Here is a 17,271-nt window from a genome sequence, read left to right on the forward strand (position 1 = left end):
CATCCATGACTTAAAAAGACTGGGTGGAAAGAGAACAGGAAGTTTAGTAACTCATTGCAACCATGTAGATTTTTGAAGATCACAAGGTCATCTATGACTCAAGCACCGAAGAGCCCATCCTGCTAGGAGCCAATAAGGAGGAGAATTTATCAAGAATAGAGAAGCAGTCAGTGCCAGATGCAAGACTCCAGTCTTGTTGTGGGTCTCCTTGGCTCCAGCTCACAACAAACTATCTGGGTAAGTCTTGCCATCACCCAGAAGAAGATGTAAAGACTCTGCCACCTTCAAAGTGGTTCCACCGCGAATCACATCTTTCCACTTTTTTCTCAGGGACCATTCCCATTGTGACTCTCTGGTCTGCTCTTCTGTTCTCACCATCCACCCACCTTACAGCACTGTCCCTTACAACCTAGTCCCGATGAGAGTCTGTTTCTGTTCCCACAGATGCAGCCTGACCTGAGTATTTACAGCATCATCAGTTTGTATTTTAGATTTCCAGCAACTGCAGTGGGTTTTTTTTTAAAACTCAATATCAACTGGAAAAATAACAGACCTCGAGAGCGGGTGGTATCGTTGCTAAAACTTGGTGGAGAGGAACTTTAATCACAAATTCACAACTTCACTCACATCTGGAAAGAGGAAGATATTACAGGAGATTTCAAAAATGCCGTAGTAATGATAATCTTCAAGAAAGGAGACAATATCTGACTGGTAACTAGTGGGGTCTCACTGCTGTCTGCTATGGGGAATGTTCATGCCAGGGTCCTCTCTGACCTGCTGCTCTTCGAATCTGTCAATGTGACATGACCTTTAATCTGACAATGACAAGTGAAATTTGAAGAGTAGTATCAACCACTATGCACAGCTTTTTTGGACCATACAGAAGCTTTTGACTTTGTCAGTCAAGAAGGACTATTTGACTACCCTCAGAAATTTGTCTCCATTCTCTCCCTGGAAGGTGACTATATACAAGTTGAGTCTAACTAATGGGTTCATGAAAGATTCAAATCTCAGTCCAGATTAGGGCCAAGCAAGATTCTGTTAGTTCCCCAACACTCTTTTCTACACCGCCCACCCACCCGTCCCCCGCCTCCCCCCCCCACCCCGCACGAAACACTTCTTAAAATTTGTCTCATCAAAATAGTTCACCTTGCTTCCAACAAGTGCCCCAGTGATATGGAGCTAATTTATAGGACAAATAGATGACTGCTTCAAACTACGTCACATCCAAAACAAGCCTTGTGGGTGCTCTGTAGTCCTTGAGCTGCAATAGGTAGACAATGCTTGTATAAGACTTCAGAGGCTGAGCTTCAAGTCGTCATTAACTCATTCATTGAGAAGAGAATGTGTCTTACCAAATATCCTCTCTCCTCCTGTCCCTGGCTATAAAAGTCCTTGATTAAACACTAAAATCCTAGACCATTTACCATGTTTCAGGAGTAATCCCTTAGCAATAGCTGATATCAATGCTTAGAGTGCCAACAAAGCCTTTGTCATCTGAGGAAGAATGTTTGAAGATCAAGTTCTCAAACCCAAGACAGTTTATGGTCTACTGGACATCAGTGATCCCTGCCCTACACTGCTGAGATGGGGGCTACCTACAGCAGGCACTTCAAAGCACTGGAGAGGTAGAACTGGTACAGTCTCTGCAAAATCCTCCAAACCCACTGTTTGGAATAAGCGAACCAATGTTGGTATTCTTTCCCAGGCCAAGATCTCCAGTATCGTGGTTCTAATTTCACTCATTTGGTTCTGATGGGTTGGCAACGTCATTCACATGTCCAACACCAGGCTCCTGAAACGGACCAAGAGATGAGCAGGAAGAAGAAATGATTTGAGGATACTCAAAGCCTCCTTGGAATATCTCTCTGACCTGCATGAATTACTGCCCCATGACCTTCAAAATGGAGGTGTGCTGAGTACTGTCTCTCCGGAAGTTCAGAGAAAATGGTGGAAGCAGTGCACTACCTCCCTTTTTACCTCCTGCCCTTACTGTGGCAGAGTCTGAATCCTGTATTGTCCTCCTCAGAATCCACAGAACTGTGGTGGGAGTTCCTCAACCTCGAAGGACTTCATTTTCCAAAAAATACTTTATTAATAACATATACAGTTGATATGTGGAGCAGAGTCCTGTGTTATGCAGCTGTTCAGGATTAATCTCAACAAAGATTACTGATCCCTTTCCAGACCTTGAGGAATTTTTAGCAAGTTCTTAGCAGGACTACCCCTTTCTCTTACGCGGTGTTGGCTGTATTTCTTAGTAGGCGTGCTTTTTTTCTAATCTGAGTGCATTGTCAGACCTTGGCCCAGGAGGTTGCATTTTTCTCTCAATTTTATATAGCATATAATACTGCGTGTCATGTGGAATCAATGGAGGACGAGATTTCCTGTTTCTAGCAACACCTGATGACTGCCAATTTTGAGGCCACTTGTGTTGCTGGAACTGCTGTCCCGGTGTGTGATTGGGGGGGGGGGTGGTGTGGGGTAAATAGTTTTCAAGTAAATGAGATTTCCATGACAGAATGTTTAAACGTAAAGGGCAACTTTGGAATTGTAACCTTGGGACATTCCATAGTGCTCCACAAACCAAAAAGTTATTTTGAAGTGCAGAATAAGCACTGTTCTTGGACAAGATGAAATGAGCAGCAACCAGTAGTGCTTTGTGTAAAGGACCGAGAGCTTGCTAAGTGCAAAATTCTATATTTAACAACCGGCAATAGTTGAGAGTAGCTCCCAGTTCTTGAATCTTGAATCAAGTCGTCCTCAATCCCAAGGGCATGTCTGAAAATAAAATGGATGACTATACATACAACAACAACCACATTTCCTTCATCAACCCTTTCCATTACTCCATCAAAAAAACTGTCAAGTTAGTTAGACATGATTTCCCTTCAGCAGATCCATTCTAGCTTTCTCTAATATTTCACACTTGTTCAAATTATTATTAATTCCTGTCCCTGTTTATAATTTCTAGAGGTTCCCTATTACAGAGACTATTGACTGGTTTGCGGTTGAATGTGAAATAAGATCTGTACTACTACTTGTACTCAGGCAATACTCCTGAATCTAAAGACATTTGGAATGTTATGGCCAGAGCTTCTGTACTTTCTTCCCTTCTCTCAGCAGTGTAAGGTATGCCCCATCTGGATCGGGTGATTCACTAAAGTGCAGCAGGCCTTCCTTATATCCCCTATCAATTTTAGTCCAAACTGAATATCAAATAAGTCTGAAATAAGAGCAGAAAATGATGGCAATTCTCATCAGGTCAGGCGGCAACTCTGTCCCATGTCGCCTGGCCTGCTGAGTATTTCCACCAGTTGATCTTTGTGTTTCATATTTCCAACATCGGCAATATTGGCTTCTCGGTGAAAACTGATGTAATATACTTGGTACCTCAGCCACACCTCTGCTGTTAAACAGACCTCTTGTACAATAAGGTAGACTCTTGCCCTCACAATCTACCTCGTTATGGCCTTGCACCTTATTGTCTGCCTGCACTGCATTTTCTCTGTAACTGTAACACTTTATTCTACATTCTGTTATTGTTTTCCCTTGTACTGATGTGGTGAAATGATCTGTATGGATGGCATGCAAAACAGTTTTTCACTTTACCTTGGTACATGTGACAATAATAAACCGATTTACCAAATTTCCTATTTTCTGATTGGTCTTACCTCACCCTTTTAACAGCTCTTTTCCTAGAATCCTGATTCCCATAGAATCTTTTTTGGATTTGTATTTCATTGTTCTCTTTGAGACTGTCCCCCAACACTTTATGCTTTTGTCTTATTAAAACACATGCATGAGAATGTGATGCAGCATCTTATTTGAAAGGACCTTTCTCTGATGGTGTATCCCTCCACTGAAGTGTCATCCTCAATTTCTGTTGACCACAAAACTTACAGAAAAGTGACAACGTGTAAGAAGGCCATTTGGCTAATTGAGTCTGCCCCAATGCAGGAGTAATCCAATTAGTCTCACTCCCAGGAGCAACAAACAATCTGCTGGAGGAACTCAGCAGATTGAGCAGCATCCGGGGGAGGAAAGGAATTGTTGACATTTTGGGTCAAAACCCTGCATGTCCTGACGCAAGGTTTCAACCTGAAACATCAATGGTCCTGATGTAGGGTCTCGACCCGAAATGTTGACAATTCCTTTCCTTCCACAGATGCTGCTCGACCTACTGAGTTCCTCCAGCGGATTGTTTGTTGCTCCAGATTCCAGCATCTGCGGTCTCTTCTTAGCTCTTCCATAACCCTGAATGTTTCTTTTTAACCATCAAGTATTCATGCAGTTCCTTCTGACCACCATGACTGAATCTGCCTCCACTCCTCTCCCATTGTACTTGCTGCACCTTTAACAGAAGCATTTTTCCCTACTTGCTATCTTTTTTTTCTACAGATATTATACCCACATTCATAAAGTTGTTATGGGATGAAGCCAAAACTGGAGACCGGTCAATATAATAATCTCTTGTTTTGACAACTATCTTCATTCAATGAATTCTATTTCTTTGATCTTCCACCAATAGAAACGTAGAAAAATAGGAGCATGAGTAGCTCTTTAAGCCATATTCAATATAACCCTGACTGATTTTGAATTTCATTACCACATTTGTGCTCTTCCTATGCCTTTTTTTGTGCCTTGTATCTTTCTGTCTACTCTATCTAAACCTTACATGATTGAACTAACATCTCCACCTCTATTCATTCCAGTAAATCTCCCCAACAAGAATGATGTCTGGGGTGGTGCCTGAAGCTCTATTTTACTCTAAGTTGTAAACATCATCTGATGTTACACCAGAAGCATTGTCACCAAGCTAAACTGGTGCTGTCACTTCCATTTCTCTCTTCTCAACGTTGCACGTCCCTTCCCCAACTTGACTATAAGAACTCATTTAAAGACTGAAACAAACTGATGATGTGATTGAGTGTATCAGATAGGAGGAGGTAATTAATGATACCTCAGCAGCTCATTGCAAGAAGAATTATTTTGTTTTATCATTAGACAAGTACTTGCAGTGTATTATGTTCTTTGATGAATTAAATTACAGATTTTTTGCATGAAAGCAAACTTTGATTACCATTTTGATTGCACACCGGTCCTTCATATCTCCTGTGGGAGGTCCATGGGGGTTGGTTGGTGTTTATGGAACCCTGTAAGGAGATGTACATTATCAGTGGGGGGGGGGGGGGAATAATAATGCTAAGTAAATTGGAAACAATTTATTCCAAAATTGAAGATTGGTTACTGGTATTCAGCAGGTTTAAAAATCTGTAGGGAGCTTGACGATAGGACATAAATTAGTGGTTAGCTAGCTAAACAGAAACCAAGGTGAGCTACTGAAAAGCGTACAGTCTGTGAAATTAGCATTTAAATTGCAGCCTTGTAAGCTGATGTGGGGGAGCAGGGTTGGAACGTTGCATGAATATTGAAGAGCCAATTGTAAATGTAAGTCCTTTTCAGAAACGCATGTTACTTGCAGTTTACCAGCCTTTCTGTATAAAGCTCAAAATACAAATTACTAGGTTGCAGAAATGTGAGCAGGAGGTAGACTGTGCAAAGAGATGCTGTGGTTAAGAAGATCTCATCCATTCTTAAAATAAATAATTTTATTTAACTGCTGTAAGATCTCATGCTTTTGTTCACAAAACTTCTGATTTTTAAAATCATCCGTAGTGACAGTGACTTCATTCTCACCTGATTGATGCTAGCTCCTACAGTTAAACTGTTAATTACTGTATTGATTTCGCAGATTTGGGTCCATTAAATTGTTGGGCTTTACAGTTCGAACAGTGTGCTCACTGCAATGTCACCAGTGCAGTGTTTCATTTAAAAAAAACATTTATGGTAGTAAAAGTTGTCTGTTGGTTGCCAACACTAAGTAATAAGGTTTCTGTCTCCATACTGTTCCATCCCAGCATTTTTCAGTTCTACTGGCTTCAATATTTACAATGATTGGGAGAGATCCAGTCACTATCTCTATCCCCTATTTAGTGCCAGTGAGCAACGACTAGTACCTAACCTATGTATTATTTTAAAGAATAGATGGGAGTAGATATCAACAAACTCTAAGTACCATTTCTTTATCTTTATTATTGCAATCTGTTACATGACTCTTGTTTTAAATTGATGCAGTGAAGTGGTTAAGAAGTAGATAAGGTTAATGGATAACAATAAATTGCATGCAATTCACTGTGTCACTGAAAATATCCCATAGGTTATTCAGCCTCTGGATATCACAGTTGGTCAATTGCTGTTTCTGATCTGAGGCCTTTTTTATTTGAGCTTCCCAAACTTTTCCTTTTATTATAAAGGATGGGGTCAATATAAAAACTATGTCATACAAATGTGACTAAAATCATGGCCACAATAATTGCAGACGTGCACAGAATTTTAATAGATCAGGTTGAAAGGATTATTAAGGCTGTTATCTTGTGTGTGCTTTATCAGCTCTTTTTATTTCAATAAGTTCAGAATTCCTCCATAAAATAAATGCATTCAAAACTGAGCAGGGATTTATATCTAACAAAATAACTACAGGAGATGTTAATTGTCAGGGTAGGATTGGTATCATAGAGACTCTTGTGCATTCTTCATGGTTGCAAGAAGGATATTAGTTGCATGTCCTTTCAGCACACAGTTATGTTTGATTTTTCCTAAAAACAACTTTCCTTTTGTTCTGTCATAGGCAGATTTATACAGCAGATAGGAAAGTGAACCAGTTAGAAGAGGAGCTGCTTCTGAACAATGACCAGGATGGGATGAGACTGACAGACGGCCACAATCTGTCCTTGAGTGACTTTGATAAAAGTATAATGTGCAATGGGAAAGATGCCGAGGATGGAAAAGTCCCAGCTGCTACTGATGATGACACCTCCAATGAAATTGAGATGTTGACCTCCAGTCTTTTAGAAGACGATATGCCTGAAGGAGTGTTTGATATTCCTGAGGAAACGCAAGAAAAGGATCAGATTGTATCTGTAGGTAAGTGGCTGCTAAGAACTTGAAGAGATTTGGTTTTGGTCATTGGTGCTCAACAGAGTGCCAGCCATTGAATGGAATAATAAGTGGGAGATGAGTATCGTGGACAGCAGAAATACTTGCACATGTTTAGTAAGGCCTTTTGACAAGGTTCCTCGTAGGAGACTCATCCAGAAGATTAAGATGCATGGGATCCACAGTGAATTGGCCGTTTGCGTTCAGAACTGGCCCATAGAAGATAGAAGGCAGTGCTTGAGGGGATTTATTCCAGCTGGAGATCTGTGACTAGTGGTGTTCCTCAGGGATCCATCCTGGGACCTCTGCTGTTTGTGATGTATATAAATGACCTGGATGAAAATGTACATGGGTGGGTTAGTAAGTTTGCAGATGATATGAAGATTGGTGGTGTTGTGGATAGCGTAGAAGACTGGCAAAGGATGAAGTGGGATACAGATCAGTATCATATGGGTGGAGAAATGGCAGGTGGAATTCAACCTGGCCAAATGTGAAGTGTTGCATCAAATGTAAAGAGACCGTACGCTGTTAATGGCAAGACCCTTAACAGTGTTGATGAGCAGAGGGATCTTGGGGTCCAAGTTCATAGCTCCCTGAAAGTGGCTACACAGGTTGATAGGGTGGTAAAGAAGGCATATGGCATGCTTGCCTTAGTCAAGGCACTGAGTTCAAGAGTCAGGAAGTTATGCTGCAGCTTTATAAAACTTTATTTAGGCTGCATCTGGAGTATTGCATTCAGTTCTGGTCACCCCATTATAAGAAGGATGTCGAGGTTTTGGAGAGGGTGCAGAAGAGGTTTACAAAGATGCTGCCTGGATTAGAGGGCATGTGCCATGAGGATAGGTTGGATAAACTTGGGTTGTTCTCTCTGGATCTGTGGAGGCTGAGGGGAAATCTGATAGAGGTTTATAAGATTGAGAGGCACAGATAGAATAGACAGCCAGTATCTTTTCCCCATGGTTGAAATGTCTAACACCAGAGGGCATGCATTTAAAGTGATGGGGGCAAGTCCAAAGATGTGTGGGGCAAGCTTTTTACATAGACTGGCAGGTGCTTGGAATGCACTGCCTGGGGTTGGTGGTGGGAGGCAAATATGAAAGGGGTATTCAAGCAGCTCTTAGATAGGCACATGAATGTGAGGGGAAATGGTAGGACATGGACATTGTGTAGGCAGAAGGGATTAATTTAGTTGGGCATTTTATTACTAATGTAATTGGTTCAGCAGAACATTGTGGGCCGAAGGGCCTGTTCCTGTGCTGTACTGTTCTATGTTCATTCAGGTTCTCTTCCACTTGTCTCTTTCATCATGGCTACTCCCTGCCTGCCATCTCACTATTTCAGTCATAAAATGTTAAAATTCTGTGGACCTCTTAAAAGCTTTGCATTTCTAGGTTATAAATTGAGAGGTAAATTTTCAGTTCGGTTCACAAACAGTCAGTGGAAGATTGTAAAAATCTGCAGACGCCTCATTTATACTCGCCTACCACTTTGTAGTTCTCCCTTCCCCTTTCGTCCAATGCTGTCCTTGTAGGATTTATTCGGTAAGTTCTACATAAACACTGATGTACAGAAGCTGTACGTAGCATGATTTTACCATCGGTAGAATCAACTTGGTGTAACTGACTGTCCAATGTCAACTCCAGTTCACATCAGGCTGACAAAAATCCCTGTTGTCTGTTCATTGTAATGTGTTCCTAGGCACTGATTTCATTATTCTCCTGGCTGCTAATATGGATACACATTAACCCAGAGCTAATCTGTTGTCAAACTGGAGTTGTTTACTTTGGAACAGGAGGCTTGAGGGTGTGGGGAGGAACCATACTTTAGATGTTTATGTGAGGCATCTGGAGTGCATATGAAGGACTTGTTTCGTGAACAGAGGGGTCAAAACCAAGAGACATAGATTTAAAGCAATTGGTAGAATGGTTAGAGGGGAAAGAAGGAAAAAAAATATCCGTATGGTGTTAGGTAATTGGCGTTCAATGCTTATCACTTTTTAAGATTTTATTTACAGCGTGGTAACAGGCCCTTCCAGCCCAACGAGTCCGCGCCGCCCATTTTAAACCCCCAAATTAACCTACCCGTATGTCTTTAGAATGTGGGAGGAAACCGGAGCACCCAGAGGAAACCCACACAGACACTGGAGAACGCACAAACTCCTTACAGACAGCGACGGGAATCGAACTCTGATCGCTGGCGCTGTAATAGTGTTGCACTAACCGCTACGCTACTGTGCCACCTTACTGCATTTCAAAAGTGCTTCAATGTATACGTGAAAAGTTGTGACCTGAGGGCTACAGACCGAGTGCTGGAAGGGGGATTAAGCTGGGGGGCTTTTCTTTTTCTTGCCCAGCATGGATGCAATGGCCCAAATGGCCTTGCGTTGTGTTGGAAATTTTCTGTGACGATGTTCAGTGGTTCCTCTGAGTAAGTTGTGATAATGGCTTTCCATGTCATTGGTGGCACATCACCACTTCTGTATGGGGAAAGCTTCCAACCACACAGATTCCAATTTTTGGAATCCCTCCCCTAAAAGTCCTCAAGATCTCAACACTGTTTTAGTCTCAACATTCCAAAGTCCTCCTGAAAGACAGCTTTTGTCTGAGCAGTCAGTAGATATGGTTAACTGCAGGGTGACCCTAAGCAGCTTTTGACAATTGTGCTTTTATCTCTTCAGTGCAGATTTTGACTTCTTCTGTAAAGTTCATGGTTTTTTTTTATTTTGAATAGATGATCCCACTCCAGAGCCAGCTTCTGTGCTGGGTGCTGACCTGTTGTCCCTATACAAGGAAGGATGTTGCTCTGATATAACTCTTCATGTTGAGAATAAAGTTTTTCAAGTGCACAGGTATACAGTTATCTATGACTCTATGCAGGGCTGTAGCATTGTAACTATTAGGCTCGTCATTCAGTTCTTTTCCTTTAACGAATTAATGAGGAATTAGTTGTTGAATTGTATTTTTTTACTTGTATAAATGGACTATATTACCTTGTGTGATCACTGCATTCTTTTTAAGTGAAATATTTGCTTTCCTAAAAATAATTTAGCACAAGCAAATTTAATGATGCTATCAAGTTTGGATTTTCAGGAGAACTTTGTGGCTCTGTCTTCTAGGACCATCCTCTGTGCTCGTTCCAGTTACTTTGCAGCTATGCTAAGTGGCAATTGGGCTGAAAGCTCTCAGAAGTCCATCACTCTTGCAGGGTAGGAAATGATAACCATAAGATGTTTTAAAATTTAAACGTACAATATCTTTACGTAGTCCACATTTGAAATGTTTAATGAGCACTTGGGCAGCCTCGTGTGCTATAGGTTTGGCTATTGCAGTTTAGTGTGGTAGAGTAATGTTTCACTCAGTTTTATTGTTTGTGATAATTCAATGGATAGTTTGTTTTTCTTAATGCATAATAAACTAAAGTAATGTATTTTACAGTACAAAGATTAATCAAGGTAAATAGATGAAAATGTGCCGTCCAATATTGTCATATTGAAGATCAATATATTCTTGGCATTTCCAATGACAAGATTAACCTACTTAAAAATTAAACTCTGTAACGTATTATTAACTCCAGTTTTCTTAAGCACATTTTCTTAAGGAATGACTTTCTGAACAAATAATCCTTCTATTGAGCTCGTTGGAGCTCATACAGCAGCTTGTCCTCCCTGCAGTACTCCATCCGATCTGGCTGCAGACATGAGGGGTGTTCTCTTCCTCGCCGCACTGGAAATTTCTGGATTGAACATCTACTTTGGAGTTTGACTGCTTCTGTTGGCCTTGCTTCATTCTTGGTTGCCTCATTCCCTTGCTTTCTGGGACTCTCTTTATCCTCTCTATTTGTCTTCTATTTTATTTTTACTGCCTTGTTGAGGGTGCTAAAGAATTCTGATGAACAGAGGGACCTTGGGGTTTAAGTTCATAGTTCCCTGAAAGTGGCAGCACAGGGTAGATAGGGTGCTAAAGAAGGCATATGGCATGCTTTCCTCTTTAGATTGGGTCATAGAATGTAAAATATGGGATGTTATGTTGCAACTTTACAAAACACTGATTGAACTGCACTTTGGAGTATTATGTGCAGTTCTAGTCACCACACTACATGTGCTTGTGCTGGAAAGAGTGCAGAGAAGATTTGCCAGGATGTTGCCTGGATTGGAGGACTTCATTTATGGGGAGAGATTGGATAGGCTGGGCTTGTTTTCCCTGGAGGCCTGATAGAGGTAGGTAGAATGATTTTCCTGTGGTAGGTGAATCAAAAAGAGGGCATAGGTTTAAGCTGAGAGGAAGAAGTTTTGAAGGGAATTCAAGGAGAATTTTTTTTTTACAGAGATGTTAATATCTGAAACTTGCTGCCAGAGGAGGTGGTGGAGTCAGATACAGTTGCTGCATTTAAGAAGCATTTAGACAAACCTAAATATGCAAGGCATGGAAGGATATGGGTCTACTGCGGTTAAATTGGATTGGTGTAGATGGGTGGGGGGGGTGGGGTGGGGGGCGTCATCATAGACATGGTGGGCTGAAGGGCCTGTTCCTGTGCTGTACAGCTGTATGACTGTGTGAAAATATAATGCACTTTCATTATCGGGTTGTGCTGAATGCTTGGTGCGTGTAAATGACTTCATTGCCTTCTGCCACATTTCATTCTTTTCTGTAATATTTGAGGATGAAATGAAAAACATCCCAGAAGCATGAAATGAGAAGTATATGATTATTATTTTGTGAACTGAAGCGCATTTTGGCATCAAGCGTCACAACTGGTAAATGGCTTAACAGCCATCAGAGATAAAGCAGCCATGGAAATAGAATCTTGAGATGCTTTTTATGTAAATATATTCATTAGGGTATCATTAGTGCTGTAATTGCATTGTGCTTTGAGCAAAAAATACATCACTGAAGCAGTTTAAATTTATTTTAAAGAAATATACTTAAGTCATTTGTCCATGCAATCTAAATTTCAGCTTCAAAGTGTTGGCTTTGGGCAGAAGATGACAAACTGTGAGGCTAAAGCTTTAATCATGTATAGAAAACTGCATAACAAATGTACAGATTTTGGAACTGTTTAATTCAGCTCCTGATCAGTGACATAACTTAATGTGCCCACAAAAGTCTCTCAATATCTGCCATAGAACTAATGATTGATTTTGCATCAATTGCCATTTGTAGAAAGTAAAACTTTTGTTTCCCACTTGGTAATGAAGTTTTTTTTTCCCAACTGCATGCCAACTGACTTGGTTCTAATTTTTAGACCATGCTTTCTAGTGAGCCAGTTTTTTCTCAGTTCACCCCATCATTTCCCTTCTTAATAGCTTGGAAGCTTTAAGCAAATCATTTCTCAACTTCTAAATTCCAAAGGTTAACAGTTAATAGCATAGCACATTGCGAATTTATTAATTGATAGAAAGAGATAAGTATATTATTTATTCAATGTTGAGTTATTTTGGAAGGAAGTTTGGGTATTTTCTGGATATGCAATGCATTCACATGGTTGTATGAAAATGTACATGGGGTTATGGTGCTGTACTGGTTAAGTTACTCCACCAGCAGCCAGAGTTCTGGACTGTTGATTCAGAGATGAGTTCAAATCCAATCGTGGCAGCTGGGAAATTTAAATTCAATTAAATAAATCTGGACATAAAGCCAGTCTTAGTAACACTAATCATGAAACTCCCAGGTTGTTGTAAGAAACCATCTGGTTCATTAATATCTTCAAGGAATGAATTCTATCCATCTTGCTCAGATCCACTAATGTTTGCATTTTGCCATCTTGTGTCAGGAACAATGGTATCCAATCGTGCCACTGGCATCCACGTTCCATCAATAAATACACTTTTTTAAAAAAAAGTCACTGAATAATAAAGTGGGGTACTTTGATAGTGTCAAAGGGAGCAAGCATCTTGCATGAAGAAGAGATGCACGCACACTCCTCAGTGTTAATTAAGGGATTAGGGATATACTGATGGTCTGAGGAGCAAGTCGCCTGCCCAGTAGTTTTTGTTGGAAAAGTGATGGATGACAAATTTGATTTCTATAACAAAAAAATCTTTGTCTTGTAAACTTGAAGAAATATTGGAATCTTTCCAATTATCATTCTTGTAAGTAGATGCTAGAAATCTGAAACTTGTAGGAAGGTGAACTTTGTTGATCAGCATTGGTACAAAGTAAATGATTTTGGACCAAATGTGCATTTTATTCCTGGGCTGATTTTTGTTTGTAAATTGTCTTCGCTATTCCAGTAGCTTTTCAGTGATTTATAAAGATATAATTGCTTACAGTGTGAGCCATGTGGAGATGGACACCATGATGAACTTTATATATGGGGCCAATTTAGACTTGCCAAAAGGAACTTTCCCATGGTAAGTGTTTTATTATCTAATTGATTTACATATGACCTTGGAAGGAAAGTCAATTTTAGTACATCTTTGTAGTTTACTTGGGAGACTGTACTGTGACATTTTATTCATTAATCTCACCAATAAAAGTTTATCTCCTTTTTAAAACATTTTATTTTGGAATAGTTGAGTTTGGGATTTGAGTTATCAGGCAATTGGGATTACATTTTCCAAGCAAGTGGTATATGTAATTGAAAGGGCAATCATGGTTTGCATTTATGAGAATTATGAACTATAAGGAATATTTTAGTGAGATGTTGGTAGTTAGGGTTTAAGAACTAGTAGTAATGGTTGGGATAATATTCTTAGCAGTTTGGGTTAGCTTTTGGGGCTTGGAGTAAGGAACTTAGCTAACCATAAAAGACAAGGAGCAAGAATCACAAAGGAAGAAGAGCCCACAGTAGAATCATCATGGAGTGACACTGAACAAATCAAATGGCATACTCCCACTCTTGCATGTTCAACAGATCTGTCACAGACTTGCAGGTTTAGACCTTCTTGTCTTGAGGCTCATTTAACAAATTAATAGAAGAGAGTTCTACCGGCAGCCAGGAATTGGCAATGTCTGGTTTATAAACTAACAATTGATTAATTCCTACAATGGTATGAAAATGATAGTTTGGGGGGGGGGGGGGGGTGAAATGTGTTCATGTTTTAAAGAATTTACCTTTGGTCTACTTTGGGAAATGTAACTTTTCAAAAGTTGCTTGGAATCATTTTCAGCTATCTTGAACAGTTTAGTATAAGAAATCAATAATTTCAGAATCAAGATGAATAATCTACAAGTTGGCGATGCCACAGGAAAGAAACAGTGCTGCACAAGTTCAACTTGTAAAGTTAAAGAAGTTTTTCATTTCTCATTCATTTGTGTTGGTGCTGGAAATCTGAAATGTATGCTTGGGAGTTTTCATTAATTTGCAGTGGCGCAAAGTGGATGACAGAATAAAGAACAACACAGGAACAGGCCCTTCGGCCCACAATTAAACGCCTAACTAAGTTAATCCCCTCTGCCTACACAACGTCCATGTGCTGCTACTCTCTGCACATTCATATACCTATCTAAAAGCCTCTTAAATGCCCCTATCTTATTAACCTCCACCACCACCCCTGGCAGCACATTCCAGGCACCCACCACTCTGTGTGCAAAAAAAAAAACTTGCCCTGCACATCTTGCTTTCCCCCTATCACCTTAAATGCCTGCCCTCTAGTATTAGACACTTCGACCCTGGGGAAAAGATGCTGGCTGTCTATCTATGCTTGGCATTATCTTATAAACTTCTATCAGGTCTCCCTGCAACCTCTGCCGGCCCAGAGAAAACCCAAGTTTGTCCATCCTCTCCTTATAGCACATGCCGTCTAATCCAGGCAGCATCCTGGTAAATTTCTTCTGCACCTTCACCAAATCCTTCATGTCCTTCCTGTGATGAAGTTGGATCAAATGCCCATTTTATTCTCAGCCTGCCTTTCCGTCTCAGTGGGGAAGAAAATCCAGCTGTTTCGCTGGTATTCTACATATCCTGCTCAAGATTGGTTCAATTCCCAGTGTCCAGTGTTACTGAAGACTGTATTGAAGGCAAGGAGACTGTTGTTTTTTTTTTGATTACTTGAGCCTTTGCAACTTTACTAATGGTACATCTGGCAATATTCATTCAGAATTCCTGTGAACTTGATCATTGTGCAAGCAATTGATTATACAGTCACGGGGAGACTTAACTGTTTTTCTCTTTCAAACATGGTTATTAATATGTTCAGAAGCAAATATCTGATGTACACTATTGGATATATGTGCTGTGTATACTTGTGATTCTACAAGTTGCTAACTGAAGGAAGAGTTTCTGCAATGATGAAGGCTCCCAAATGCAGACCTGAAAGCAAAATGACAAATTGAGTAAATCTTGGCATTAACCCAACACTTTTCCTTTTCTTCAGTTCCATCCTTTTGCTAGCAGATATGTACAACTTGGAAGGGCTGAAGGAAGTCGTTTTGCATGTTCTGAAGAAGGATTATTGCAAATTTTTTCACAAGGTAACATTTTGTTCTGTGTATAGTGGACATTGTGCAGAAGACTGAACATTCACATAAATACTTACTTCTAAATTTTCTAAATTCCATTGCTTTCAGATCTTCCGTATTCATGCCCTAAGTTGGCTTTGAGAAGATCTTGCCTTGAGGATAGTTTTTTTTTATTTTGTAGAGTTTTGATTAACTGATTTGTGGACCGGTTAGATTTTTGTTCATTCGTTCATGAGAAATGAATGTGACTGCCAATGGCAGCATTGGTGTGACACAGTGATGGAGCTGTGAGGCAGCAGCTCTAGTGAGTCAGGTTCACTCCTGACCTCCAGTGCTGTCTGTGCAGAGTTTGCGTGTTCTACCTGTGATGGCATGGGTTTCCTCCGGGTGCTGTGGTTTCCTCCCGTATCACAAAGATATGAGAGTTGGTATGTTAAGCTGCTACTGTAAATTGTCCCTAGTGTGTAGCTGAGTGGTGGAATTTGGGGAGTAGGGGGAGCTGGTGGGAATGTGGGGAGAATAAAATGGAGTGAAGAAGTGACTGCTTGATGTTCTGTGTAGACTAGGTTGGCAGACAGGCCTGTTTCCATTGCCACATCCCTCTATCACTCTGAGTCTATTTATTGTCCATCCTGAGGCGGTAGTTAGGAGTCAATCATATTGATGGGTCAGGAGTCACATATAGGCCAGATGGGTTAAAGAAAGGTGGATATCCTGCTGTGAAGGACAATTGTGAACCAGATGGGTCTTTACAATATGGTTGGATTTTATTTTAAATTCCAGATTGATTTACTTACTTGAATTTAAATTCTGCAGCTACTCATATCTATGGTCCAAAACCCAGGCTGCTAGTCCATTGAGCTTAACCATTAAACTAACAATACTCATTGTTGTATTCTGGGATTGGGCAATTAATGTGCAGATTAAAAATGCACAAAGCACATCATTGAAGTTGAACTGTTGAAACAATAGACTATGACACAGGATCAAAAAAAAATGGCAGATGCTGATATCTAACTCCTTTCTTGACCTCATTTTCCATCTCAGATTAGTGACCAACATTCATCAAAAGTGCACCACCTCCCACAGCTATCTTGACACCACCTTCTTCCTGCAAGGACTCCATTCCATTCTCCCAGTTTTTCTGGCTCTATCGTATCTGCTGTGATGACGGGATTCTCCAGATCAGTACCTTTTTAAGATGTTTTCCTTTTTGCTTAACCGTGGCTTCCCCTCTACCATTGTTGACTTGGGTCTCGTATGTGTTTCCCTCCCGCATTTTTTGCTCTGGTATCTCCTCCTACTCAGAACATGGTTAAAGTTCCCCTCGTCTTCAGTTTCCACTTATCACATTCACAAGGTCATTCTCCTTTAGTTCCATCACCAGGCACATTTTCTCTTCCCCTCCCTGTTCAGCGTGCCATAGTGTTCACTCTGCAATTCTGTCATCCACTCTTCCATCTCCACCAATCAATTCCCTTCTCACAGCATTTTCTCATGCAGTTAAGGCAAGCACAGCACTGCCTGTTTACCATTTCCCTATCCACCAGCGGGGACCCAGTTAGTTTTGCATTTATTGTCATCTGCACAAGTACCTGTATGCACAGGTGCAATGAAAAATTTACTTGCAGTAGCATCACAGGCACGTATCATTTGACGCAACATTCACAAGAAAAGCATAAATTAAACATAAATTGTACAAGAAAAAACACAACTAAAACGAGGAAAAACCAAAAAAACCAAAGTCATTGTAGTGCAAAGTGGTCGTGGTGTTGCTATACTGAGGTAGTGATTAGGGTTGTGTAGGTTGGTTCAAGGACTGAATTGTTGAAGGGAAGTAGCTGTTCTTGAACCTGGTGGTGTGGGAATTCAG

General features: G+C 40.5%; 1 protein-coding gene across 1 annotated transcript in view; it reads left to right on the top strand.

Moving 5' to 3' along the window:
- The window catches only part of btbd8 (BTB domain containing 8), a 95,030-nt gene that overhangs the window by 27,810 nt on the left and 49,949 nt on the right, over positions 1-17,271 (top strand). The window contains exons 4-8 of the mRNA XM_052013232.1: positions 6,692-6,987; positions 9,730-9,847; positions 10,115-10,204; positions 13,268-13,348; positions 15,314-15,410. Of these exons, the coding sequence (XP_051869192.1) occupies positions 6,692-6,987; positions 9,730-9,847; positions 10,115-10,204; positions 13,268-13,348; positions 15,314-15,410 (682 nt within the window). The remainder of the gene's footprint in view (positions 1-6,691; positions 6,988-9,729; positions 9,848-10,114; positions 10,205-13,267; positions 13,349-15,313; positions 15,411-17,271) is intronic.

This window comes from Pristis pectinata, chromosome 3, assembly GCF_009764475.1.
Source record: "Pristis pectinata isolate sPriPec2 chromosome 3, sPriPec2.1.pri, whole genome shotgun sequence".
NCBI classification, from domain to species: domain Eukaryota; kingdom Metazoa; phylum Chordata; class Chondrichthyes; order Rhinopristiformes; family Pristidae; genus Pristis; species Pristis pectinata.